This window comes from Cardiocondyla obscurior, linkage group LG26, assembly GCF_019399895.1.
Source record: "Cardiocondyla obscurior isolate alpha-2009 linkage group LG26, Cobs3.1, whole genome shotgun sequence".
In the NCBI taxonomy this organism is placed as follows: domain Eukaryota; kingdom Metazoa; phylum Arthropoda; class Insecta; order Hymenoptera; family Formicidae; genus Cardiocondyla; species Cardiocondyla obscurior.
Window position 1 is genome coordinate 1,375,184 of NC_091889.1, and position 27,031 is coordinate 1,402,214.

The following is a 27,031-nucleotide window of genomic DNA, read 5'->3' on the forward strand; positions in this document are numbered from 1 at the left end:
GTAGCTTTGGCCGGCCAGCCGCGGGAAAGATGGACGCTTTTATCGCGTGCGTCGTCCCGCGGAAGAATAAAAAAGAATTAAGGCTGGATATACCGGCGTATATTGATTTATTTTACTAGCCGTCGTCAAGGAACTGCATTTCAATATTATCGCATGATAAGTCTGCGTTACACACTTTATTGTCCGACTCGCTGACTCTCTCACTCTTAAAAGTGGAAAAAAAAAAAAAAATTTGACTCGATTTTTCTATCATTTCCGTCTCCATTTGTACGACAAACTTGTTAGAAAGTGGCTTGTTTCTCGTAATTTACCAAGTAAAATACATAGATTTTATTTAAAAATTAAAATATTGATATTTAATTCGCGTCATTTTTTTTTTTTTTTTCTTAGAAATTTACGTTACTCTAAATGATACTTTGTTGCTCGATAGCTTTCGTTTTCGGAGATAATTATGTGTGTATACTTTGCAAAGTATTTAATGTCAGTTTACTGCCCTTGTATCTCGGTGCGTTTTTCATCTCTAACACAATTTATATTTTTTCTTTTATTTTTTACATCAGAGCACGTGGAGGAATTATCGGTGATAAAACTATCGCCAGACAGCTTTTGCATATCGCGTCTTATCAGTCCGAATTTTTCCGCTAACTCGCCAACATTTCCACTCGTTGACTACTTTTTTCCTGAATCGCCGCTGAAAAGAATCGAGATTTTCGATCCTTCTTATCAAATCAATTGCTTTGCTGTTAAACCCTTGATATTAATCGGATGTGTAATATGGACGCGCGCGAGTGTATTGAACGATGAGGAATACGCGAGAAAGGAACATTGTTTTTTCTCCGATATATTTTCGACGGTGGAAAATTATTCGCTTCAAGCTCAACTAGACAAGGTCATCAATTTCCAACATGCGTAGCAAGATTCGCGGTAAGCGTGGCGAAAAATGCGAGAGGGTCGTAACCCTGCGCGATCAGTAGTATTAGTCGCGCCGGAGGCGACCAGGGGTTGATTTGACGGCAAAGCTGATTGTTCGGCGACGTTGACGAGGATATCTGTCTACTTGGAGAAAGAAGCGGTTGAGTGCAGTAAGCCTCGCAAGGAGGAAGGGAAGGAGAGGTGAAATAGAGGAGAGAAAAGGCAGATAATACCGACGAACCGACTTCTCTCTCTTTGATTCTTTAGCTCTCTTATTCTCGCTCTTGCTTTCTTCACGAACCGGCGACCCCGAGTTGTCAAAGTCCGTCAGCCACTCTTGCCCCCGGGTCATTCCGTCTATAACGAGGCATTATTTACAGCCTCACGCGTACAATCGCATCGTAAGGAGATTATACGTTCCACCAGTCGACCAGTAGCAGTTGGCGAAACCGGCCCTCGATATGTGCGAGATACATTGGGTCGCGCTAGTTAGTAACAAACAATGGGATTTTTAGTGAATGATCTGATCGAATGCTCTTGACAGAAATTTTTTTTTTTTTCTCCCCCTCCAGAAAATTATTTCTTTATTGGAAAAATATTATTCCGCACTATATACTCGCAAAGTTAACTGGTCCATGCCGGCGAGACTAATGTTACGGCTCGAAAAAGTTGTAGCACGCAGTGAATGTTACTTGCACGAATTTTTATTTAATTTTTATCTACTTTTTGCCAAGGCAATATCAATTAGTTGAACGATCCTCATGTTGACGTAATTTTAACAGATTAGTAGTCAGATAGTCAGGGATGAGAAATGCTTGTTTATAAAATTTACTGCAATATTAGCAACGCAGGAGCTCATACACAACTTTGAAATGCGTAATAAATTATCTATGTAATTGAATACTGGATTGATTAGTTAGGAAAATGTGGAATAGAATGAATCGAGGATACAGTTGTTTTAATTAATACGATTGCTTTAACGCTTTATTAGGAGATAACAAAGAATAAGCACTCTGACAACTTTTTTTTTTTTTTTTTTTTCAACATTTTATTAACAAAAGATGGACAATGTAGATTATATTAATTATCATCGGGAATAACATAGATCATATCCTCTTAAAGTATTTCGAAGAGTTCTCTTCAAAGCTGAGCTTGCAAAACAATTGAAAATTACGCAATGAAATACATTAAGCAATCCAGATAAATGTATTACTCGTTAATCCTTTTGGTATCATTAGGACACATCTCAACGTGCTTGATTCCAAAAAGCGCTCGAAAAGTATTATCGAGAATAAAGGAAATAATAAATAATAATTTGTTTGATTGCAGAGTACTGAGAAATATATCTTAGTTACGAAAATCGATTTGGCACAGTGTAAAAAAAAGAAGAAGAAAAAAAAAAAATAATAGCATTGTGAACTTATCGATATAAATACCTCGTGCGTTTTTTTTTTTTTTTTTTTTTTTTTTTTTTAATACAAAAAGAAAGAAACGATATCGGAAGGGTTAAGCCACTTTGATCGATTATGCGTCGTATTTACAAAACATGTACGAAGCAATCGTATTCGTAAGCGAGCGCTCTCTTTTTCACACTTGGTAATGCTAAAAGCGATATTTATATCACCAACGCCTATTGATCCAAGTGCATAATAGTTCATAAATAGTCCTATCAGCGATTGTACAAACGTCTCTCGCTTTTATGTGTTTGCGAAAAAAGAAAAAAAAAAGAAAATTAAAATCCCGATCGATTGTAATTCAATAATAGCGATAGACCAAGAGATCGAAGATTATTCTTGTTCAGGCATAACATTGGTTCGCACACTTGCGCGACGCTTGATAAGCGTCGTTTCGAACGTGAAATCTTTTCGCTTAGACGTTGACCTCCTAACATCTGCGGCTCGATCAGCAAACAGTTCGGGGCGAATGGTACCGGAATAGATCTCGAGCAATTAGCAGATTGTGATAAAGTTACAGCGAGGGATGCGAGATCGAGGACGAGCCGACTTTCAAGGGAATCGGATCCCTTCACTTCGCCCGGCGGTTGTTCGTACGAGTAAACTACCGAGATAGAGCGTATTAATTACGCGCGCAAAAGCCTCCGCTTAGTACAATCAACGTTGCTGATAGCGTGCAACCCGCGGTGAACTGTTTTTCATCCGTGTGTCCAATCGCGCTTCTCTTCTCCCAATCGAGGCGAAAGCTCGAACGGCAACGCGAGGCGCGAGCGTACAGCATCGCGTAGCGCTGCTTCTTTTTTTTTTTCTTTTCTTTCTCTTACTCACTCTCTCTCTTTCGTTCCCCTTTTTCTTTTTTCTAACCGATTGCACGCGCCGAACTTGACCTTTGCACTTATTTTTAGCTCGCTCATTTTCGTTAAAGCGCGACCGCCAATCGCCCAACTGATCCTTTTTCTTCTTCTTCTTCTCATTCTTTACGAATACGAAGGGATGCAACCTTCGCCAAAGGGCTCACTTCCCAGTTCACGAAATGAGACGTGACCGCTTAGTTTCTTTCCTCCTCTCGTTAGCAAAGTACGACAGGATGTCTACGTTACAGTAATTATAATCAATAATTATTAAGTAGAAAGTGAAATAAAATTATATACACCCTTTCTCTTTTATACACGCACGCACGCTCTGCGCGTGAAAATCCGAGTTCTCATATTCACTTATTACAATGCGACGCAGAGTAACGGAGCATGAGAATACGTAGCTCTTTGCCGATAGGACTTTCCCGATCGGGCGCGCAGATGCCGTCGTCTTCTCCAATAAATAATATATCACACTCTGCACAATTACTCACGAATAAGAAATAAGTACGATCTCGTCCGGGATTTCTTCTTTGGCACATGTTCCTCCTCGAAGACGGTAATCGAAATTGGGATTCGGATACTAGCCCGGCACTTTAGTCCTTGGCTGCTGCGTCACGGGTTAAGGCCCCCCCCCCTCCCCCGATCAAGTCCTCGCGGAACTAAAGAGCAGCGCTACGAATAATGAAGAGAACAGAAAGGCGAAACGCGAAAAATATTTCGATGCTGAAGAAGCTTGTGTTTTCGGAGGAGATTTTTTACTGCACCACCGCTAGGGGTGGGTTGTGCTGCGTCCTGATGGCCCCGGCGACGCGCCGAAACGGCAGCTGAAGGTGATAGTAAGCGCAGTAGGGCAGCGGATCCCAATACACGAAGAGCGATTCTCTCTTGTCCAGCACCGTGCCGAGGAGATGAGGCGCGGTCTCGCTGGTCGATTGCTTGAAAGCGCTTGCCACGGCTTCGGACGGCAGCTGCCTGCTCGACGTGCCCAGCAACGCAGAGTTCTGTCTGGAGAAGTGTCGGCAGGGCTTCCATACCAAGCGCGGGTGTATCCCCGTGTGACAGATGTAGGGTAGGCTGACACCCACGCGGCAGCTGACGGGCAACAGCTCGCCCGTTTCCCGCGACCCCGACAGCCGGAAGCTCATGTGGCCGTTGATTCTGCCGCCGAAGGAGCGCGCGAAGAACTGCTCGAGCCATCGCGTCACCTCCGGACGTTTCTCCGGTATGAGGCCCCGGTCCTCGTCTACGCGGCATGTCACGTTCGCCACGATCCTCGACTCCTTGAGCGTGGTGCAGGTGACGAAGTGATCTCCGCCAGGATCGCGGATCACCACCCACGGCCGTCTATCGCTGATCTCGTGCCGCTGATTCCGAAACTCCCTGATCGTCGGCGGCAGCAGAATCTTGGCGCGGTCGCGCATCCCCGCCGGACCGGCGGCCAGCATCATGTACCTGCCGGTGCGAAACGCGTTCCGTTCGTAGAGCGCGGACAGATCCTGCTGCGATCGCAGCAGGAAGTGGGGCGGGGTCGTGAGGCCGAGCATACGACAGCGTCGCAGCAGCTCCAACGGATCGTCCAAAGCGGTCACCTCGCTGGTATCGGGCACAAAGCACTCGCAGCCCATCACCTCCAGATGCGGCTTCGCCAGAGCGTCGTAATACGCGGTGCTGGCGGCGCTTACCGGTATATAGTAGGACACTCTTTCGCGCTGGACGATATCTCGCAGCGCCTTCATGTATTCCACGACGTTTCTCGGCCCAGGCCGCGGTATCGTGTAGTACCTGGAGCAAGCGGTGGAGAATCTGGCCAGGCCGAACAGACCTTCGAGGTCGCACACTATTACCCGGGCGCCAGCCTTGTAAAAGTTACGCGCCAGATGCACCGCCTGCACCGTGCTACCACCGCTGATCAGCACACACCTTTTGTTGCGCGATCTCTCGTACGCCGGGGTGTGCAGCACGGTGATGAACCACTTGAGAGCCGTCAGAGGCAGCTGCAGAATCACCCAGAACAGACAGACCCAGGCGGACGCCCAAAGCGCGGGCGCCCATATCGTGTAGCCGATGACATTGAAAACACCCCGGAACAGGCCCAGCAGGAGGCCAAAGTACCAGAACATGATCCTCGATAGAATAGACTCGCTGCTTCGTTCGACATTGCGGCTGTCTGCTGCCAGGATACCTTGGGGACGATTTAGAGATTGTTGTTGCTGTCGTCTCTGAGAGAGTATTACCGTCGGCATACTCGAGAGCGACGACGCCCGGGATAGGCTAGTCGGCGCGCTGGACGACGACACGACTACGTTCGACGTCGTGCGCTTCAGCATGGACACAGGCGACATTCGGGGTGGTGATGTAGACAACGGGGTGCCGGGTAGCGGCGGAGACGCGCTACTACTTCGCGACATCGGCGGACTGGAAGACCATAATCTGGACGAGCTTTCGCTCGAGCAAGCAGGCATCTTCTCCAGTCAACTTTTGCAATCCGATCAGAGAGAATTACGAATCCAACTGTTGAGTCGATCGATAAAAGTCTTTATACCCAGGACTCATACCTTGGTCTTGGGGAAACAACTGTCGGTTGTTTCAACAGAAGAAGCGGAAGATGTGATGCGACAGCAGCCTCTATCCCGAGGATCGATTGTACTTTGATCGCGGGGGGAAAAAAAATTATTTATCTTTCTTTTTCTCGTTGAACGGAAACGACCAAAATGACACAACATACACAAAAATTAGGTCGCTAAGAAACGCAAAGAAAAGTTTGACTGCGGGCGGCTTGTCTCGGTTCTTAATTGTCGGTTTGCACACGCAGCTTTAACTGAGGCCGGGTCTCGGGCATCTCGGTCTCTTATGAGGTCTGCATCTCGAACGTACTATGAACCGAGGTCTTATCTAATCGTCGTGCCTCAGACACCGCGACGAAAAGAAAAGAGCAAAATATGTCGCGTCTGCTCTCGCTTTTATTTCCCCTCCCTGCCACTTTTTTTTCTGCCCTCCATACAAATTAATTAGAAGAGCAGGGGCAAAGAAAAGAAAAGAAAAAAAAAAAAAGACGCAGAATGGGAAGAAGAAACTTTCGTTGTTAATTCGTATATCAGTGGGCAATCTGATCGCTTCGAATGTCGAGACGGTTTTTTTTTTTTTTTTTTTTTTTTTTATTATTATTATTATATATATATCCAGTCATTTACATGTGCGTTATTACAGATCACGCGTGTAAACTGATTTGATGCAAATTTTATGATGTAAACTTAATCTTATTAAACTTTTTTTTTTTCCTTTTTTAATGTGTTTAGAATAACATTCGCGTTAAAGTACAAGCTCGAGCTTGTATAACTATCGTTGGATAATTGTTTAATCGTAATTATTATCTTAATAAGATAACGGAGACTAAAAAGAATAAAGTTAATTTAAATTGATAAAATAATTAAATACATACATTTTTTTTTTTTTATCAAATTGTATGATGCAACGTAATATTTGGACCTTGTAATTATTTATCAAATAATCAACGAACGCCGTTTATTCAATAAATAATACTTTTACATCAATTCATAATACCTTCATAATATTAATATAATATATGCTGCTGTAAATTAAAAATAAAATTAAAGAATAAAATAAAGATTCTCCAGTTTTCGACAACTTGTTAGGATTAATAACTTTTTTTTGTTTTTTTTTTTAATACACACAACTTTATTTCGTACATTTAGAATATACTTAACTTGTAAATTATATAATACGTTATGGTCTTATTTGGCTTAATGAAATACAATAATTTACTGTCTTTAGAATTTGTTCTCTCTTTGCTGTTACGGCACTTGAGCCAATAATTATCAAGTATTTTGACCGCTATTTTCTAAGTAAAGGAAAACGTTACCAATTCTGGAGAATTTCAGTATTTTTCCCGAAACCTCAGTTAGAAGATTACATTTTCAGGGAAAGTCCATGAAAAGGCAAGACATTGAATTGACTTTCTTAATGTTAATGTACATTTAACTTTATGTGCTATTCTGTTATTCGCATACATTGATTGTTACAATAAAAATGAAGAGAGATTGTAAATTTTCTTTCGACTCAACAAAAAAAATGACTTTAGCCTATACAATATTATTATTAAAAAAAAAAAAAAAAAAAAAGGATAGTCTTGCAATTAAGTGCAAAGTATTCGCAACAAAGTTTTACATAACAATATTCAATAAATTATTATATTTCTCTTACTAATCCAATGAAGATAATTTCGTACAACTTTGGCCCATTCAATATAATTGTACCAATGCAAATTTTCTTTTCGACTATACAATGTTATACGAATATCAACTAACAGTCGCTCTCTCTTTAACTACATATATTTATATATTTATAGTGTGATAATTCCTATGCGCAGGGGGTGACAAATGTACTTTTATACGCGCGTAAACACTCGTGCTGATTCATACATTCGTCATATTTCGGATATTACAATGTGTTTCATATATTTATATATTACTCTATCTATTTTTATCAATTATACAATTTTAAGCAATAAATATCTTCAGAGATGCTTTCCTTCATTCTACTTATATACATTTTTTAAGTCTCTAACTGTATAATGCACAGTTTCTCTTATTACACTACTCAAATCCATCATAGTAGATAGCAATCGTATGAATGAAGTGACGTTGCATCATTAAGGAAAAAAGTTCCTTCGTACACTATTTAAAAAAATATTGTGAAAATATAATTTGCTAATACACAATGTCAGTAAGGAAATAATCCTTTATCGCGGATTACTATTCTTACGGAAGAATTGTACGGTTGTTATACCGATATATGTCGCATATAAAGTAAATTAAAAGAATATGAGAGAGAGAGAGAGAGAGAGAGAGAGAGAGAGAGAGAGAGAGAGAGAGAGAGAGAGAGAGAGAGAGAGAGAGAGAGAGAGAGAGAGAGAGAGAGAGAGAGAAAACAAAAATTACACGCTATTTTGTCAGAATAATCTGCGTAAAAAAAAAAAAAAAAAAAAAATTATAAACTTTTACAAACGGTAACACTCTAAAACCACAATATATCTGCAAACGTGATATTTTGGTATAACAACAGTACAATGTAGAGGGGTCTTCCAAAAGCACTGCGCTTTTATTTCTCTGGTAAACTATATAATAAACTGCACTCTATCCGAAAACCTATGTGAGATAATGTATTCTTATTATACAATAACTGTAAATAATACTTACGTTACAACTAAACTTTATCAAGTAAAAACAAATTCGTTTTATCATACTTAGGTGCATGACTAGAAATAATAGTTATGAACCTCATATAAATAATAATGCCATGTAACATAAAGCTCCAGTTATACATACTATCATATCAGTAACTGATTAATTTTCCTACATATTTCGCGCAACTTAGTTATTTATTTTGTCGTTTAAATGCTTACAAGTTCTTTCTCTATATTTCCTTTTTCTTTTTTTAAAAATAATGAATATTGGCTCGATAAACTCCCCAAAGAATAATCTACGTTTCTTCTCTCAGCTACTTTTACGAAAATATATATTATCAAATCACGCATATTTCGTCCAATTTCTGTTTCGTAACAGCCTCGTTAAAAGTTTTACTAAATTTTTTTTTTTTTTTTTAATCCAAATACAAAGAAAAATATTAATAATTGACAATGCATAATTCAAACTTATGTGTACAATTAACAAATTTTTTTTTTTTACGCATGGTGATACGGTGACTGCAATAAGTATACCTGTTAATCCTGCGTATCATCATATGTATTGCCTTCGATCTTTTTATCTTTTCTGTACACTCACTCAAAGAATTCTTGACAATGTTGTGCTTATAATACCTCAGTTTACATGTTTATTAACGTAGAGAAACGTAAAAAAAGAAAAAAATCCAGTCGAAATACATTCCTCGCTTGCATCTGAATTGTATCGTTAACTTCAACATTCTTTTTCATTCTCTATAAAATTTGTGCTTTTTACGGAAGTGAAGGTGTAGCATTAGGGAATACAAATAGAGTAAAGTCGATTGGTAATATAAATTTCACAATTGATCGTAAAATCGACTTCGAAATTTGTAAAATTCTTCAAACGTCTCTCGCGTTAATGCGCCTTTGTGTAAGAAACTCAAACTCTTGGGAAAGTATCCATATTTATAACCATTGAATGTGGTGAACATTATAAATTTCTTATACATGGGGGTCTCTAAATTCTGCTTGGAAATCAATCCCACAAATAGTTTCACGTATATAATAGTTTCACGGCACATTAATTTGTAAACCACAATCATTTGTATTTCACATTTATGTCACTGCGAATTATCTATGATTTTGTGTTTAAGTTGCTTATAATTAATAACATGTTACATAGATAAGGTATTGTCTATTACGAAGTTATAATTTCTATATCTTTGGATAAAAGATTAGGAGTACATTGTATAATATATATATATATATATATATATATATATATATATATATATATATATATATATATATATATATATTTATTTATTTTCCTTTTTTCCGTCAAATCGTAATACAGTTCTTAAATAGCGATTATATGTATATATTATATACGCGATAGAAAAGTCAAACGTATACATTGTATGAAAACAATGATTGTATAATTACATCAAAAAGAAATACTTTCCAATCTTTTTAAAAATTGCAAGACATAATAAAAACAAGATATAAATAAATACATAAAATAAGCAAAAATCTAGAAAAAAATAAAATAAATATTTTTATAAGAAAACAATCGTAAACTTTTTTTTTCTTATTAATATACATAATAAATGAAAAAGTTTTAATACTTTTAAATTTGACATTAACACATAAAGTTCATATATAACTTAAATTATTAAGTATTGATATAATAATTAATTAATTAATTAATACTTGTATAAATTATTTTAAAAAAGTGAAAATCACAGATATATCATGAAATATATCATGTACTTAATGTAGATTAAATTTTTTACATAAATAATATATATTCATCATGATCAATAAATGATAATAAAAGTAACGAATTATACGATGACTAAAAATAGCATACTGTTATTATTTTGCAAAATTAATGCAATATTGTTAAATATATGTAAAAATTAAAAAAATTTTGGAAAGTACATTTTAAATAATATTATTTCTCTCAATGGAGATTTTAAAGATAACACATTTTTTCATTCGATTTATAATATAATTGGATTCAAAACAAGAGTAGACAGAGTAAAATTAATATGCATGAATTTTATATAGACCTGTCAGTAGTAAAAAGAAATATATATATAAAGTCATTAATCTAAAAAATTGTTCTTTTGTGTCTTTCACATGTTATTATCTTACTCATTTGACTTAAAACAATCAACAGGAATGTACAACCTAGCACTTAATTTATAATAATCATACCTTGTTACTCATTATGATCGATTAATGATGGAAATGTCGCAAAGAAAAAAAATTACAACAATCTTTGCTTATGCAGATATAAATAAAATCATAACTGCATAAATTAGCCTAAAATAAAAAAAAGAAAATCGCGTTCAGCTCGCACACGAGAAAGAATAAGATATCTCATGATTTGTTCATATACAGAATTTCAACTGAAAGATTGATAGGTACATTTAAGTATTTACAACCCGCTAAAAGGTTTCCATACAATTAACGATTTATATAAGACTTCGTGCTGTCACATTAAGTATTACTCTCGGTGGAGTTACTCTGAGACCGTAATGACGAATAACAGCCCTGACAAACTCTAACCGGCTTTAGGATACCGAGCCTGGATATTTTGGACTCGAATCTGCTGCATCTGTGTAAAGTAATTAACTCAGCTAAGTATGCAGCGTATCAAAATCAATTTTCTTGAAACAGCTACAATCTCTAAAACTTACCTCGAGCAGAATACTTGTCCACAATTGCGGCAATGGTGCCTTCTTTCATATAAATTGAACCGAACGCCGCAACCAGCGCAAGAGTCTGCTCCTTCGTCTTTCAACCAATGATCGGCGACCGTGCGCCCAGGTTGCTCGCACACGCTCCAGGAAAATACTCTGCCACGAGTATCGCCCACATACACCGTTCTGTGATCCCTATTAGTTAAACAATGTATTCAGCATTGTCGCATAAATAATAAATCAACATAACGTGTGTTATAAATACCTCGATACTGCTAGAGCTGTGATTGATGCTGGTTCGGCATTATCTTTACGATCATAGGCAGTATGCATTGTTAATTTACTGCGGAATACTAATTGTCTTTGCCATTTGAAACCGTCTCGTAGGATATTTTGTGGATTGATTTTTCGCGGTTTCGTGTCAGCTTCAGTGACCATAACGAAACTATCGGTTAAACTAGTATCGCTTTTACTAGTTCTCAATGCTCCTTCAGAATCTCCGGGATTGCTGGTAGATTCACTGTGAAATATAACGGAATAAATAATACTCTACGATTATTTAATAGGATTTTTATAAAATTTATAACTGTAAGTTATAATGGTAACTGTTAATTACCTGGTTTGCGTTCCCTCACTATCGGCACGTCCACCGCCTTCGCTTTTCCTAAACATCGGGTTTCCGCGACTTTTCCTACGCAACACAACCAATGACGCATGATTATTCTGAGGCGAAGGTTTATTACTTGAACCATTACTGGATTCGTTATCGGAACACTCTTCCTTCTCCTCGTGAAGCCGGGAAGCTTCTTTAGTATTTTCTGTTTCAGAGAGACTACTCTCAGAGCCACTTTTCATAAGTGCACCTTAAAACAAAGACAAAAATCGTAAAAAAATCACCGCGATAATCCACCGTCCTGAATGTAATGACGCGCGCATGGTTTCTTTTAGTTAAACTTAAAAAAATTAAGTTTAAATTTGTCAATGCATTAATTAAAATATCTGCGATATTACTTACCTGATCCTTCAGCAGATATGCTCATTTGTTTAACTAATTCTTGAACTCTTTTCTTCGTTTCAGTTGGTTGGTTATCTTCAATGTTTTGCTTCTCGTTTCTTTCTTTAGCAGTCGTTATTTCTTCGGGTTTTTCTTCTTCCGCAGGTACTTGCACGTAATCCATTGACCACATCTGTAAACAAATTGTATAATAAAATATTGGCAAGTAAATTTCATAAAAATTTTGTATTAAAATATTTTTTGAAGGAATAAAAATATATCTTTACACGAGCAACGCCATCAGTAGAGCCGGTCATAATAACATTTTGGGAATCCCATTCGTGAGTTTGACTGAAAGCAACACACAATATTTGTTGCATTCTGTCGGCTCGACCGACGCAAGTATTAACGCTCGCCAGTTCTTCTCCGTTAATACTCCACACGTGTAACCATGTAGCTGCGCAGGTAGCAATGTCTCCCTGCAACATTTTTTTTTTTTTTTTTTTTTTTTTTTAATACAACGTTTTGTTCCACATTTCTACTAATTACACATTTATACACCATTAACATAATTACCGTTAATTCATTTATGGCTACTGCAGCCACTGGTCCTGCGTGACCTCTGAGTTGACGTACAAATAAGCATCGAGATAAATCCCATATAATCGCCGTACCATCTCGCGATCCAGATACGATAACGTTGTATGCGGGACTCGATGACAAGCATGTAACTGCATCAGTATGTCCGTACAAACACTGTTTTATAGAAAGTTGTCGCTTGGCGTATTCCCAAACAGTGACGACCTGCGAACATACCATTTACACATTTATATAAATCCACCAGTTACAGATACTATAGTTCACTAAAATGAGACCAAGCAATTCGCTGGTTTTTTTTTTTTTTTCTCCCCTCTCTCTCTCTCGTATAAGAAACTGTTTTAAATTTCTTACTTTAAAACAATGTTCTCTTTTTTTTTTTTCGTGGTTAAAAAACTTACGGAGCTGGTGCCAGCAGTAATTATCAACTTGGAAGACGGACAAACGCACGTCACTATTTCCCCACTGCTTTGCATCATAGCCTCGCCGACGAAAATCGCTTTGTCGCTGTCGTAGTTTCCTATTCTGAGAGAATGATCAGCGAATCCCCATGCTACATATTTATTGTAGGACGGTGGAATAAGAGTCTTGTTTTGTTCTACCGCTAACACCGCTTTGTCGACATGCAAAATCTGTCCAACGGGACCCTTTAATTCTATAAAAGAAGGTAATAAATTACGTGTTTAAAAATGTATAACGTTATTAATAGAGAATAAATAGAGATATGAACCTTTAATAGGTTGCAGCGACGGTTTCAAATTATCGAGATTATGGAAGAACAACTTATCAGACGTAGTGATACTTAATCCAGGAGTAATAGGTCCGGGATCTATAACGCTCGTTCTCTGCGTCATTTTCTTCGCCGGATGTGGCTTCTTGAATAATTGCTTAGGTATCTGACCGAAATTATTAATGAAGCCAATAGTAGCGTTCTTTTTCAGCGGATCATCGATGCTAAAATCGAGATAGAATTAAAAAGCTTATTATAGATAAATCTGAAAATTATAACAAACAGAATTATTTATATAAACTGACTTGTAGATATCAACGTTGCCTTCGTAGAACAGATGATGAAATACATTGACGGCTTCGACTGCCGCCGGACCATTCTGTTTGCATCCAAATATCAGATCAATCCACTGATGAAGATGCTGCGACACGTAATCGCATTCCAATGCGAGTCTGTGTACACGAATAAATTCGCGAGGATCTTGCTTCGCCCAGGGTGGAAGAACAATATCCCCAAGTTGAACACCGCTTTGTTTAGAACCTAAAAAAAAAATTTGTTTTTAATAAAAAATGCGTATGTGATTACGTGCAAGAAAATTTAAGTAATATACAGTATTCGATAAAGTATTTACCTAAATCAAAATGATTTGAATTAACTAGAAATTCTGGGAGATAAAAAAATTCCGGGATAAGTTCTTTTACGTCGGCCATGTTATGTTTAGAAGCGGACAACCACGCTTCTTTTACACTATTGAACATCCTATCGGCCAAATCAAAATGCCCACCCTGCAAACAAATTATAATTATTGAATTCGTAAACAAATTAAAGTCGTAGAAAAAATTCTGACAATATGTACAAACCTGTAATCTGAGAAAGTGTTGCGTGAATGGTTCCATTCTCACTAGATAAGAACATACTATCATTGCTGATGAATAATGTGTACCATAATGATAAGGAGGAGTCTCTCCATGCGGATCATCCCATTCTTTATATCTATAAAAAAAATTATTTTAAAAATATGTCTTTTAAAAATATTATGTATATGTCACATTGCATTTATACCTTTTCTTAAATTGTAATAGTCGTTCGGGACTTTGTGCGCCCATAGGTTTGCCAAAATCTCTGAACGTCGATGAATCCATAAGATCGAGTTCCTCGCTATCATAATCGGCTAAAATCCACGGAAATATCGGATACTGCATAAGATCGTTGTAGCTACGACCCGCCAGAGTATTTAGATGCATCAGGTATTGGAAATTGGATATTTCTCCTCTCTATGAGAAAAAAAAAAATAGACAAATTTAACTTAAGAAGTATAAGCTCCATCATTCATTCCGTTTGCTTTCCATAGTTGTAACTGTAATTAATGTAATAATACTAACCACCCATCTCTGAGTAACCGAAGTTTCTCCTATAAGATTCGAGAGTAAGCCAGTAGCTTGCTCGACATTTGCTGTTCGCCTTTGGCCAGCTACAGACTGCTGAGCACTGTCGGCGATCGCAGTAGCGAACGTCATGAATCTTTGATAAACCTTGTTTCTCACTTTTCGCGGAAATGCTAATAAATAGTTTCTACCATCTCCGCTGAATACTTCCAACGCTATGGGTTGTAATAAGTATCGTCTCTTATGTACTTCCCTGTAGACATTATGTAGACATTTATAATGGTGATCTAAACTAATATTCGTAACATACAAAACAATTTTATTTCAAGAATACCTGATGTCTTCGTAATTAAATTTAGAACACTGTCTCATTGCTCTAGATCTTCTGGGAGATCCCGGCGATGGTAAGATCGGTTCATACGCGTCGGGTAGACTTTCTATATCTCTTATCTCTCTAGATTTCAACAATGTGAATCCATCGATTACATAGAAATGTTCTTTTCCGAATAAAAGAAGACCCTCGGTCGTGTCCAGGCCTTGTATTCGCGCGCATCTGAACATATGACTTATCTGAAATATGAATAATGATATTAGAAGAGACATTGTTAGAGTAATTTCATAAAAGTCAAAAAAAAAAAAAATAAATAAATAAATAAAAACCTTTTCATGTTCTTCTAATAGACGTATCAACGTTTGATTATCAGGAACAGTTTGATTGTTTTCTTCTTCCTGTTCATTATCCTCGGGTGCTTCGTCTGGCTCGCTGGCGTGGCGTTCCAGGGTGCACGGAACCATCGGCGGCTCACTCTCAGTAGAAGTTTCATTAACGTTTAACGGTGTATCGTCTATAACGGGGTCTCGTTCGCGTTCAAACATTCCCGATGAATTGCCGAGTTGTTTCAGATAGTATTCTTTGCTATCCATGCTTGTCGCTACTTTGTACTTTAGTTGTTTCTACAGGTAATACAGATCAATGCATTATGATTACGAATATATGTCGATGCTTATGTCAAAGTTTCGACATAATTTCACGATTTATCTTTGTAAAAAAAATATAACTTACATTATCAGGATGCTCTAATTCAGGCCGATATGGATAATGTATGTAGAAAAGTTCATTCTTCATCATCTTCTTACGCATTCTACACGGACCTTCGGTCATATCCAACATCCATTTGTCCAGTACAGTAGGTGTTGGAGGTCCCCAAAGACCGCGTTCTCTGGTCAATTCCGTTTCGGTTTGCAGCCATTCCTACGAATAAATAAAAAGTATATTTTTAATATTTATATATATATATATATATATATATTTTTTTTTTTTTTTAACGTAAGATCTCTTGCAATAAAATAAATTAATTTTATTTCTCGACAAAAAGACGAATTATTAAATAAATTAATTTTTTTATGCAGATATTCTTACTTGATATACATAACGTTGAGTGTGCAGATTAGTTTGCTGATGCTGCAAACGTCTTACTGCAGCAAGTTCTCTGACTAAGGCGACGTGTTGTTCTGTCCACTGAGCAACGGTATTTTGATGTAATCTAAGCCGTACGCGCACAGACTCTTCTTTTCGCACTTTCGTTCGACTCGCCAATCTTGTCAATCCTCCTGTCACCTTTTGGATTTTCTGAAATTTTTTAAATATACTCAAACTATATTACTTATCACTAAATACACATGTAGTGTAATTTTACTTTTACAAGTGATAATACGAATAACACCCACGGGCGTAAAATTTTAACAAAAGTTTTAACATACCGACTGAATTTGATTGTGGAGTTCCCAGGGAACTCTGTATGAAGCTCGTCTTTCCGAAACTACGTAATTCAGCCAAAGTTTCGACGCAGCTTCGTGAACTTGTTCTCTCACGACCGGTAATTCTGGTGCCCGCTCGTTCCCCACAGGCGGTGATAGAGTTACTTTGAAAACTTCCTCTATTGCAGGTTTCTTACATACATACAACTCCTCCCAGACTCTTGTTGCCGCTACGGCCATTAAATTGTGCCCTTGATGAGACATTAGTCTGTCATCGCTAGATTCCACTTGTGGGTTTACGTGCCACGTGGTTTTCATGTTAGTATCCAACATGATCTTTATATCAGCTGTCAGTTGTAACAGGCAATACGTTAAACAACCGATAAATTCTAATTCGTGATTGCCAGCACCAAAAACTAATAATCTGCAGAAAAATAATTTTTTTTTTAACTTTTTTTTATAATTTTTAACAAAAATATTAGTATATTATATAGTGATAAGTATATAAACGTGCATAAATTTTTGTAATTTGTACGCTGGAAGGCAGAAACGGCGTTTGCTGCGTCGACGACAACTAGCGAACGTGACTTTAGAGTCGTGTACGTCGAGTTTCACATGCGCCGCATGTATGTACCGCGCCGGCCGGATTGCCGATGACCGATTTCTCTCCGTTCTCTCATTCCTTGCCTCCGCCGCACAGGGTTACGTACGCTAGCCGCAGAAAACGCTATATCTGCTCTTCGGTATACATACCTATGAGTAGTAAGTTTATGTAATGCCTCTAATACCGCCATTTGATCGGCAATAGAATCAGTCGCACGTGACAGTAAGAATAAAATTGTTCTATTCAGGCAGTGATGAAGGCCTTCCATACTAACAGCACCGGGTCGTCTTTTCGCTTGTCCAATTAGTTTTACAATAAAATCGAATACTTCATGCGGATCTTTTGTCAGAGCACCTATTTAAGAAAAATCATATTTAATGTTTTTTTTTATTAATCCATGCAACGGGTGAACTAAGCTATTACCTTGCCATAATTTATCAACTATTCTGGCTGCCACGTAGCAAACATTATTGGTTATATTATTGGCTGATCCACCGGGAACGACAGGTAACGCAGCTTGTTCTCCTATTAGTACATCCGCGGCTAATAAATGTTCCATTAATATAGACAATACTTCGGTCTGATAACGCATTTGCTGTCCTGTCGATGCATGTTCCGGCCATGCTTCTAGGACAAGGTCTATCGCCGGCGACTTTGTCGTTACTGGCAATGAGAGCGAGTCAACAACGATAACTTTAAAAAAGTCCATTATGAACTTCTTCGCCGGGTGATTTGTCAGCCCAACATCTTTCGACGGCGATCTTACTAATACTGGTTCTTGCTGCAATAATTATTTAACGTCAATATTAATATTTTTAATTCTAAATTAAATCTAAAGATACTCCTCGGTTTAACGAATATAGCAAACACTTTGAAAAAAGCATTGTTTTGAATTAACTTAATTACCTCGTCGGCTGGAGTACTGGCACCGCTACTATCCTGACTAGAACTTGTGGGTTTCGGAAACAAGGTTCCAGCTAAGGCACCTAAAACTTCCGCAGACATAAAGACTTGCATGAAGTCGGTGAAATTGCGGTAAAGGAAGAACAGGAATTGTATTATTGTCACAGGATAATCGTTTAACCATGCTGGTAATATTTCCGGGCTGTGGAAGGAAAAATTTATTACGATATAATTACGATACAATTTTATTATAATAAATTAATGATGTCTTATAATAACTCACTTGTTTGAATGACTGTTCAACATAGTCCGCACCATAGCTAGTAATGTGACCATTGCTTCGGGACAAAGATTAATTCTACTAGCAAAAGACGATAGTGTGTGGTTTGCCGGGACTCCAAACATAAAATTCCAAACATTATCCAAATCGAGCTGTCGCATAATCGTATATACATAATTAGTATTATAATTTTGATAAACGTTAACTTTAGAGGAAGCTTACCGCTTCGCAAAAATGTAGATTTAATAAAAAGATAAAATTAACTATATTTTTACCTTTGAATCGGTAGGTAACAATTTCACAGGCTGTCCCATCATGAGAGCAATGAAAAGAAAATAAAGCTCCGGAACAAGATCGATATGTTGCGGAAGCAACCAGCCCAAATGCTGAAATCCTGGTACGTGAAGTCCAGATGGTTTGATTTCACCAGTTGACATTTGCTGATGACAACCTATTATAATTATGCAGTATTATTAAATTGAAATTATTTTGGATTTTATAGATCATTTAAATTTAATCTATAATAATTTTTTATATTTTATTTATTAAAATGCTTATGTGTCTAAATAATTATATACTTATTGCTATTTAATACCAAGTGCTAGTGCCATCTTATTGTGATCAGTATGCCGCAGCCAACCACCATTGCTCGTGCCTTCTTTGAACTTTTGTAGAATTGATTGCACAGAACATATCGCTACAAGTATACGTAACCCCCAAACAACTGTAGTACTATGAAGACCAGACTGAAGGAACAGTAGCACCCAATCTAGGCCCAAAACTTTAGCTACTTCTTCACACATACTGTAAAAATAAATTTAAATTTGTATCATCGAACGTATTTAGCATGCTGATAATAATAACAGAAAATATTAACAAAATTTCTTACTTTACATTAACCTTGATTCCGTTAAACAACAATGAATGTAAAAGCTGTAAACAACGATTACGTAAAAGTATACTTTCTCCTTCTCCGTCCTTAGTTCCTTCTCCTTCTCTAAGGATTAGATGTTTTTCAGAACATAGCGGTAAGGTTGCCACAATGAATTGTCCAAACCTGTATAAAATATGAATTGTATGAATATAAATAACATAACAATAGTTATATAGATATGAATGAAAGAACTATCTACCATAGTAAGTCAGCTTGTCGTGGTTGACTCAATAATATACTTAGAAGCGCCAGAAGAATCTGTCTAGTGCTACTTAGTTTTACGTCACTTAAAATGTGTAATAATTTATGTACTAATTGTAAATCTCTCATTAATCGCAAATTAGTTCTTTTTTCGCTTGATTCTGCTATCAACTCGTACAAATGTTCAAGAAGAGATCTCAGCAGTTCTCCAGGTGCTTCGTGCCAAACCTGAAATTAAAATAATAAAGTAAATTACTGCTTAATGTACGCTTACTCGACAGAAATTAGATAATTTGAAATAAAATTATAAACTTTCCTAAACTTACTTGCAAATCACATAAGAGATCTTGAAACGCTGTAACATTAGGAATTGCACTAGTTTCTCTGCCGCTGTCAACTGTTCCTACAAGACTGAACGTTAGATGAAGTATATGGCTATTTAGAAGAGGGCATTTTCTTCGTAACAACATTGCAAGAGTCTGATATCCCCTTCTACGATCCATTTCTTGTTGGGCTGCTTGGTTGGATCTTACTACACATACTAATGCCTTTACAGCCGCATACAAAGATTCTACATCTTGGGCCATAGCTATTAAACCTTTTAAACAGATTTAAATTCGTCTTTAGTCTTGTTACATTATAATATTAAAGATAAAAATAGCTTTCTATTTAATTCTCAATCATACCTAATAACACTGAACATCCTCCTACATTATCGATCATAGTAGCTACTGGCTTAGGACTAAATACACGAACGCCAAGATAACCAACGACTACTCCACCTAATGCTCTGGCTGGACCACTGAGGTGTCCCGCGGAGTTATGAAGGACTCTAATAGGTGTAGCATTTTCATGGGATGACATGCCAAGCTGTTACACAAAATAATCAGATATATTAATACGTGTAATTTATTTTCCCCCTCCTTTTTTTTAATTATATTTAATATTCAAATATAATTAAAGCATTTATACTTGTTTGGCGATAGATTTATTATCTGCTCGACTGTAAACTTTTCTAATTTTTGCTAAAGTTAATTGCGACATGGCTTTCGCATTCAATCCAAATACGACCTTTTCTTCGGCTACAAGAGGTGCTAAAAGTTCGGGGCCTGCAATAACATATGTTATTAATATTTATTACTTACAAAATTTTATTTTAAAGAATAATTGTGTTTATCTCATTACCACTTAATTGTGGTGCTTGTAAGCTTCCCATATAATGCGGCCCCAGTCTGAACAAAGTGGCAATATTTTGAGAATTAAATACTTCCTCTACCAAATGGCATGGCCCTTGTTTCCATGTCAATCTAGAATATCTGCGCCAACAAGGCGGTGTGCCAATGTAACCGTAAACCGGTGAAGCCACAGTTAAGTTAGCTGCCCCACCTCCAGGAACTTGCGTGATATAATGAAGCTAAAAACAGATACATTACGTGTGTGATTTAAAAAACCTTTGTCTTGCCACTTCGTTTTTAATGATAATTACCTTTTGACTATGGATATGTTGACCATCCAAATATAATGAGAAGCTTGAATTTTTCAGAACCGCGCGGTTTAGAACGATAGCTATGTGGTGCCATTGTCCTTCGTGAAGTAAATCGGGACACCATACTCTGGCGCCACATTCACCTGTTCCTTCAGGTTCCCATTCACCTATATCTAAATGTACATTAATTTGCATAGTGTTACATGAGTTCAATAATACATACTTTCATGATATATTTACTTTGTGGAATTGGTGTCTCTTGAGTAGAAACAATAATAGCCTTATCTCTAGCACTAAGAACTGCAGTCAAGCAGATTAAATCTCTTGCCGATTGCGGGGTGCGCACTAAGGTAAGTAACCTCACGCAATGGGGATCAGTTCTAGGATCACTAAACTTGTCAACACATATCCATGTACTATATGTTAAGCCGGTCTGTGGTGGAAATAATCTATCGCCTAAAATAAATTTTTGTTTTATAAAAATAGCAATTAATATAAAATTTTCAAAATTAAAAAAAACTTGAATATCTTGAAAAATCGATGGCAGGAAATAAAATAGCATCGTTCGCTTTACCGACGAGAGTTGATTAAAGATAATTAATAATACATTATTTACCTGATCCAATTCCTCCCAGTACACTATTGTCCGCGGAGACAACTGTAGGAGGTGTAGTACTTTGCGGCGCAACACTTGGTAAATACAAACACGCAAATCCCTCGGCACTCATGTCCAGCTCTACAAAAGGTGGTAAAGTGCATGAACCATGAGCTCTGAAATCCTTGGGCGTCGTCATCGACACTAATGTCTTGATTCGCGTTAAAGGAACTGGTCCACCTCTAAATTTATTCGGCTCGATATCATCCAGTGAAATACAACATAACGGATCACCCAAACGTAGAAATTCTCTAAAAAAAAAAAAAAAATTAAATTACAATTAAACGATGATAATTCAATAATAATTCCTCTCACTCATACCTCAAATCTCTCGGTTCAAGCGATTGCGCAGCAAGTCTCTCTATGATGTACTGTAAAGGTTGATGAAGCGGATGTGTTTCATCCTGCAAGGCAATTCTACCTACTAACAGCAGTTCACCAGCCATACCAGCTTCACACATTACTTGCTGATTTCTTTCTGATCTTACTAAACTCTTGATAATCTCTGCCACGTACAATTGTAACGCTAGTGCCATTTGCGAATTGGATGGTTCAGATATAGACGGAAGCAGATGAAGCATTCCCACCACTATACCAGGATGAACTACAATAGGTTCAGGTGCAGGTGGACTTAGATTTAGTGAATTTATAATGCATCTTTTGCCGCTTATAGGAGAGTCAAATGTTTTTTGCTGAAACACACAATCATATTTATGATTTTTGAAAGAAAAAAATTAGTAGCACTTTAATAAAAAAAAAAATATATATATACCTCCATGCTATTTTGTTTATGACTTGGAGATCTTATTCCTACGTTAGCTAAATTTGGTTTGTCAAAGGAATCGAGCGCCACGTCGTAAAGCAAACGCAACAACAGGCACGCGTATCCTAACGTCTTTGGCATATTATCTGGAAATACTGGTTCCAATATACTTCCAGTAAATATTGAAATCAGTATATTATGATAATTCATGGTTGGTATCATATCCATCTCTGTGATTTTCGTCTGCGTCGAGAAACATCCAAGAAGACGTAAAGTGTCGCACAGACTCGATTGGCAAATCTGCAAAATCAATATTATATTTTATATAATAAGAATAGCAGACTATTAATAGTACAATTATCACAATGTTTTAAATTTATACCTCGTGGTGGAAGAATTTTGCATTTGCTGGTTCAAATCGCATTGCTGTGCTTATAGTATGAAATACTACATGTAGCAATGTTAGTAATTGGCTTTCGTCCTGCATAGTTCTTTGTATAATATCGTTGCAAGGTTCATTTTTCTCTGATCTTTGTGGTCCTAATTGACTCTCCAAAGATACCAGAACCGACATTACGTAAACAAAGCCACCAACTTTCCGAAAAACTGTTCTAGTCCTATGTGATTCGCGCAAACAGGCTAATAGAGACTGAAAAATAATCAAATCGTTAATAAATCTAGGAAAACGTAGTAAGAAGATTATAATATTAAATTTAATATTAAATTTACTTTTAGTATATGAGTTTTCAAAATCAAAGCATTAGGAGGTGCCGAATGCATAACTCCTAATAATGTTGCCATATCATCATCACCACCTGCACTGAGTATCAATTCTCTCACAATACCAAGTGCCTGATACCGGCAATCTACATAGGGCACTAGATTATGAGCGCAGCGCGCGCCTCCACATTCTCTAAAAACATTTGCGTTTTGAACGTTACTTGCTAATAACGTTGTTAAAGCCTCCATTACTAAGGCACCCAACCGTTCATCCTCGGGGCATATCGTATATTCTAAAATCATATCGAATTTTTGAAACTCTTACAAACCACGAATTCACTTATACAATTACATCTTTAACGAAAATTACCTAATCCTTGATCAACTGCAGCTTGTTTATCTTTAAGTAACGTTGCATATCGATGAAGACACGTCACAAAAACCTCTAGCATACCAACTTCTCTATAAACATCTTTAAATATAGTGTTATGTCTGAAAAAAAGCGTATTTATTTAAAACGTTAATATTTAAAAGCGTTTTAAAATAAAATTTTTTTAAGTTATTTTTAGTACGTTACCTTAGTATATTAAGAAGAGTTTCCATACACATAATACTGCAAGAAACTGAATTGTTAGTTTTCAATAAAATGGAAAGAGATATGAGCTCTTTGCACGGTACAAAATTAAGTTGGAAAACAATAAATTCCAATAACTGAAAAAATTTCTCTTGTATCTCTGGATTTTTCAAATGGATTTTCTCTGCAAATTGAGATAGAGTATTCTGTCCTTCAAGAATAAAATAATTTGCATTGTCGCTGTGATACACGCTAGATATCGCATCTAATATAGTACAACACAGAAGTGGCGAATTCGATTTCACGAATACAGATTGCAGTACTTGGAACGCTTGAATATTTCGAACACTTCCTCCTAGAAACGTAATAAAATGACAAAATATACATCACATAAATATACACCACATAAACGATTGCCTTATAAGCATTTTATTTGAAAAATTACCTCTATTACTTGGCTGTGGCAAAGTAAATCCAAGCATTTGAAACAAAGATCCCATACTAGCTTGACTTGGTTTTAATTCCGTATGACCACACATTGTTAAAGATGCTAACATTAATACCAAATTTCGGATAGCATCTTGTGCTTCCGCTCTGCTATCTTGCTCTAGCCTTGACGGTGCATGTCTATAAAATTTTTTTAATTGCATCATTACAAGTATTTCATATCTCACAATTGACGCTTACTTACTTTAACAAAAATTCAGATAGAAAGATATAGCCTTGACAAGCACGAAAATCATCTAATAACGTCTGAGAAACTTCACTGGAATCTTTTAGAAAACAGAACACTGTTACAAACATCTCTACAACTTCTAATGGTGCCAGCTCAGGTACACGTTGCATATTATCGATACAGAGTGCTATGCATCCTTTATCTGCAAGGTAAATCAATACCTTAATTAGATTTAATCTTAAACTTACAGATACAGTAAAGTATTGAACTTACTATGAATATAGGCTACTACATTCTGTGTAAGACCATGTCGAGATAGCGTCATCAAGACTTCGGCGGCACTTTTACGCCACATAATATTGTACTGTGGACACCAACTGGTTATTGCTGAGAACAATAAGGTAAGATCGTCTTTACGAGCGAGTTCTTCTGCAGGATAAGGGTGGCTACATAATCTCACCAATAACTGTAAATTATAATAAAACAAATTAATATTTCGAATATAATTAATCCTTCAGGAATATATACAACTATTATTAAAAAAAAAAAAAAAAAAATTCTTGTCACCTGAACAAATATTTTTTGTAGCAGTATTCTACGCTCCCTAGGAGTAAATTCGCTATTTGAATCTGTAATGTCAGCGTCTTCTTCGTTCATCTCGGGCAAATCGAAAAACAGGTATAAACATTTCACCAGAGTTGATGGAACTGAAGCAGCAGTCATTGCCTGAAACGAATTTAACGCTGCAGACAAAGAATTGGAAATCGACAATCACCCGGGAGAATTCTAATTACTTGTATCAGAGAAGTGTCACCCGCCGCTAATAGATTCAGTGCGGACAGCAGCATCCAGCCATTACTCGACTCCTCGCTATTCTCAATCTCTAGAAACTTTACAATGGCACAGCTCGCAGTCTCGGTGCTCTGGTTGCTCGCTCTCCTCCTGATTTCGGACACCATCAGTCTCGATACTTGTTGCGTGAACGCCAAAATATCCCAGAACTTTTCGTTCATGTCTCCTGATGGACTAGAGCCAAATACCTGGCGAAGAAAAAACGGTTTCTTTAAAATTACAGCGGCGATGAGGTGGGGAAAAAAAAAAAAAAAATGTGCGACACTTTGCGGCACACCACTTTGCACGGAAACGTTTTACATTAATAAAATACATTTTTTGCTCTACCTTGCAAAATAATGGCAACATGTTGTACAATTTGTCATCACGTTCAGTGTCAGACAGAGGATGTGGTGGATGAGTGTACTCGGAGAACAATTTCTTGAGGTGCATAAGACCTAGAGCGGTGTGCTGAGGATTCGTGCCACCGGCACAGTCGTCCAGACCACCGGTACCACTCGAGCCCATACCTCCGACGCTGGTACCCCCTCGTAATTTGCGCATTATGTTCATACTTGAGACTTGCTGAAAAGGAAGATAGAAAGGCATTGATTCTTCTTGCACGGTTCCCATATCTCACGGTGCAATGTATTTTTTTAGCTGTGCCAGAAAGAACCTCTGGCATTGTTACACGTTAATATTGATCCGCGGGAAAGAACGACAACGGCAATCTAAAACAGGCGAAGAGTCGTTTTTAACTCGACACGTATGTGAAAATAAAAGAGGTAAAAAAAAAAAAAAAAAAAAAAAAAGGAGGCATTCCGCAGAAATTAGAAAATAGAAAGGACACGGAGCTCAACTTTCTGGTCACAGCTGATCAATAGGGATGGTGATCGATACGAACGAGCTATTTTAACGAATTGACGAAAATGTCAACGTGTTCGAAAGGAACGACGCAAAATGAGGCGCGCACACAGGCGCGCGTACACGTACACGGAGTTGGGAAACATACGTACAATCGCGATTTTAGCAATTCAGGCTTTCAGCAGGAGGCCGCACGTATGGGCGAAAGACGCATCTCGTGCACGCGGCCGCAGTGCATGACGATGTTGTCAGCGAACGCGCTCGTGCGTCCGTCGTCGCGGCGGCTGTCAACGTCGCGGCGGGCAGCATGAAGTGGCGGCGGCTGGTCGAAAATGGCACGGTACCACTACCGCGCTCAGCGTGAGACGCGGACACGGCATCGGCGGTCGATCCCCGGCGTCGCGAATCGAGCGTGTGACAGCCGATCGGCGGTCAGCGCACACGGATCAACGGCGAGCATCCGGCTCAATATTTACGTCCGCTCTGTCACTCTTTCTCTCTCTCTCTCTCTGTCTCTTTCTCTCTCCTCCACTTCTCGAGACGTCAAACCGACGAGATATGTCACACCGCGGCGCGATACACACGCGCACACGCTCGCAGTTGACACGTACACGCACGCGTACCTTGCGCACGTCGTGTCCGTGGCGAATCCGCCCACGTACGTCACCGCCGCGGGATGATCGCGTTGACGCGCAACGTGCGTCGCCGGGCACGCAATCGTCTGTTACCTGGCACGCGCCTGCCGACTCCGGAGAAACTCCTACATTTTCTGTTGGCGAGAAGCCTCGATTCTCACGGCGGGAGACTTTAATATTTCAGCGGCAGCGGCCATCTTCCCCTCGCATTTGACAGTTCGCTCCGGCCCAACGCGATACGTCGATAAGCGGCCACGCGACGATTCCCTCCCCCCCCCCCAAAGTGGGGGAAGGGAAGAGAGCAAATTTTTAAAGGTCGAGTTTTAAA

The 27,031-nt window shown here is 37.9% G+C and overlaps 2 protein-coding genes across 4 annotated transcripts; both read right to left on the minus strand.

The window, feature by feature from the left end:
• Positions 1-3,025: 3,025 nt before the first annotated feature.
• On the minus strand, positions 3,026-6,278 carry LOC139111983 (uncharacterized). The gene has a single exon (XM_070672700.1). It carries the CDS (start codon positions 5,683-5,685, stop codon positions 3,979-3,981), a length of 1,707 nt encoding a protein of 568 aa, XP_070528801.1. The 5' UTR covers positions 5,686-6,278; the 3' UTR covers positions 3,026-3,978.
• Positions 6,279-8,810: 2,532 nt separating this feature from the next.
• Bchs (WD repeat and FYVE domain containing 3 bchs) lies at positions 8,811-26,912 on the minus strand. Of its 3 annotated transcripts, none has more exons than XM_070672656.1 (47): positions 26,808-26,912; positions 25,553-25,789; positions 25,168-25,413; positions 24,941-25,099; positions 24,647-24,839; positions 24,389-24,575; positions 24,143-24,324; positions 23,701-24,052; positions 23,494-23,615; positions 23,133-23,416; positions 22,786-23,052; positions 22,413-22,703; positions 21,962-22,332; positions 21,602-21,891; positions 21,226-21,441; positions 20,986-21,158; positions 20,685-20,913; positions 20,472-20,608; positions 20,186-20,369; positions 19,826-20,097; positions 19,498-19,727; positions 19,254-19,421; positions 18,960-19,168; positions 18,640-18,815; positions 18,368-18,516; positions 18,088-18,286; positions 17,605-17,962; positions 17,331-17,535; positions 16,581-17,001; positions 16,240-16,449; positions 15,883-16,071; positions 15,480-15,773; positions 15,154-15,389; positions 14,817-15,072; positions 14,497-14,708; positions 14,295-14,427; positions 14,066-14,219; positions 13,740-13,974; positions 13,435-13,658; positions 13,106-13,359; positions 12,684-12,911; positions 12,395-12,586; positions 12,129-12,300; positions 11,730-11,976; positions 11,379-11,633; positions 11,111-11,308; positions 8,811-11,028 (listed from the first exon to the last, which is right to left on the minus strand). In XM_070672656.1, exons 2-47 carry the CDS (start codon positions 25,775-25,777, stop codon positions 10,911-10,913), a joined length of 10,302 nt encoding a protein of 3,433 aa, XP_070528757.1. In that variant the 5' UTR covers positions 25,778-25,789; positions 26,808-26,912; the 3' UTR covers positions 8,811-10,910. The 3 variants fall into 3 exon arrangements, with proteins under 3 accessions (XP_070528757.1, XP_070528758.1, XP_070528756.1); XM_070672657.1 differs by having other exon boundaries at positions 26,797-26,816; XM_070672655.1 differs by lacking the exon at positions 26,808-26,912 and adding an exon at positions 26,221-26,609.
• Positions 26,913-27,031: the final 119 nt, after the last annotated feature.

Bases quoted from the DNA above. Each gene is read 5' to 3' on its own strand.
- LOC139111983 (XM_070672700.1), bottom strand. From the start codon at position 5,685: ATGCCTGCTTGCTCGAGCGAAAGCTCGTCCAGATTATGGTCTTCCAGT.
- Bchs (XM_070672656.1), bottom strand. From the start codon at position 25,777: ATGAACATAATGCGCAAATTACGAGGGGGTACCAGCGTCGGAGGTATG. The intron at 25,100-25,167 runs GTAATTAGAATT...AATTCGTTTCAG, and splicing joins GTGACACTTCTCTGATACAA to GCAATGACTGCTGCTTCAGT. The intron at 11,309-11,378 runs GTATTTATAACA...TTTAACTAATAG, and splicing joins ACAGCTCTAGCAGTATCGAG to GGATCACAGAACGGTGTATG.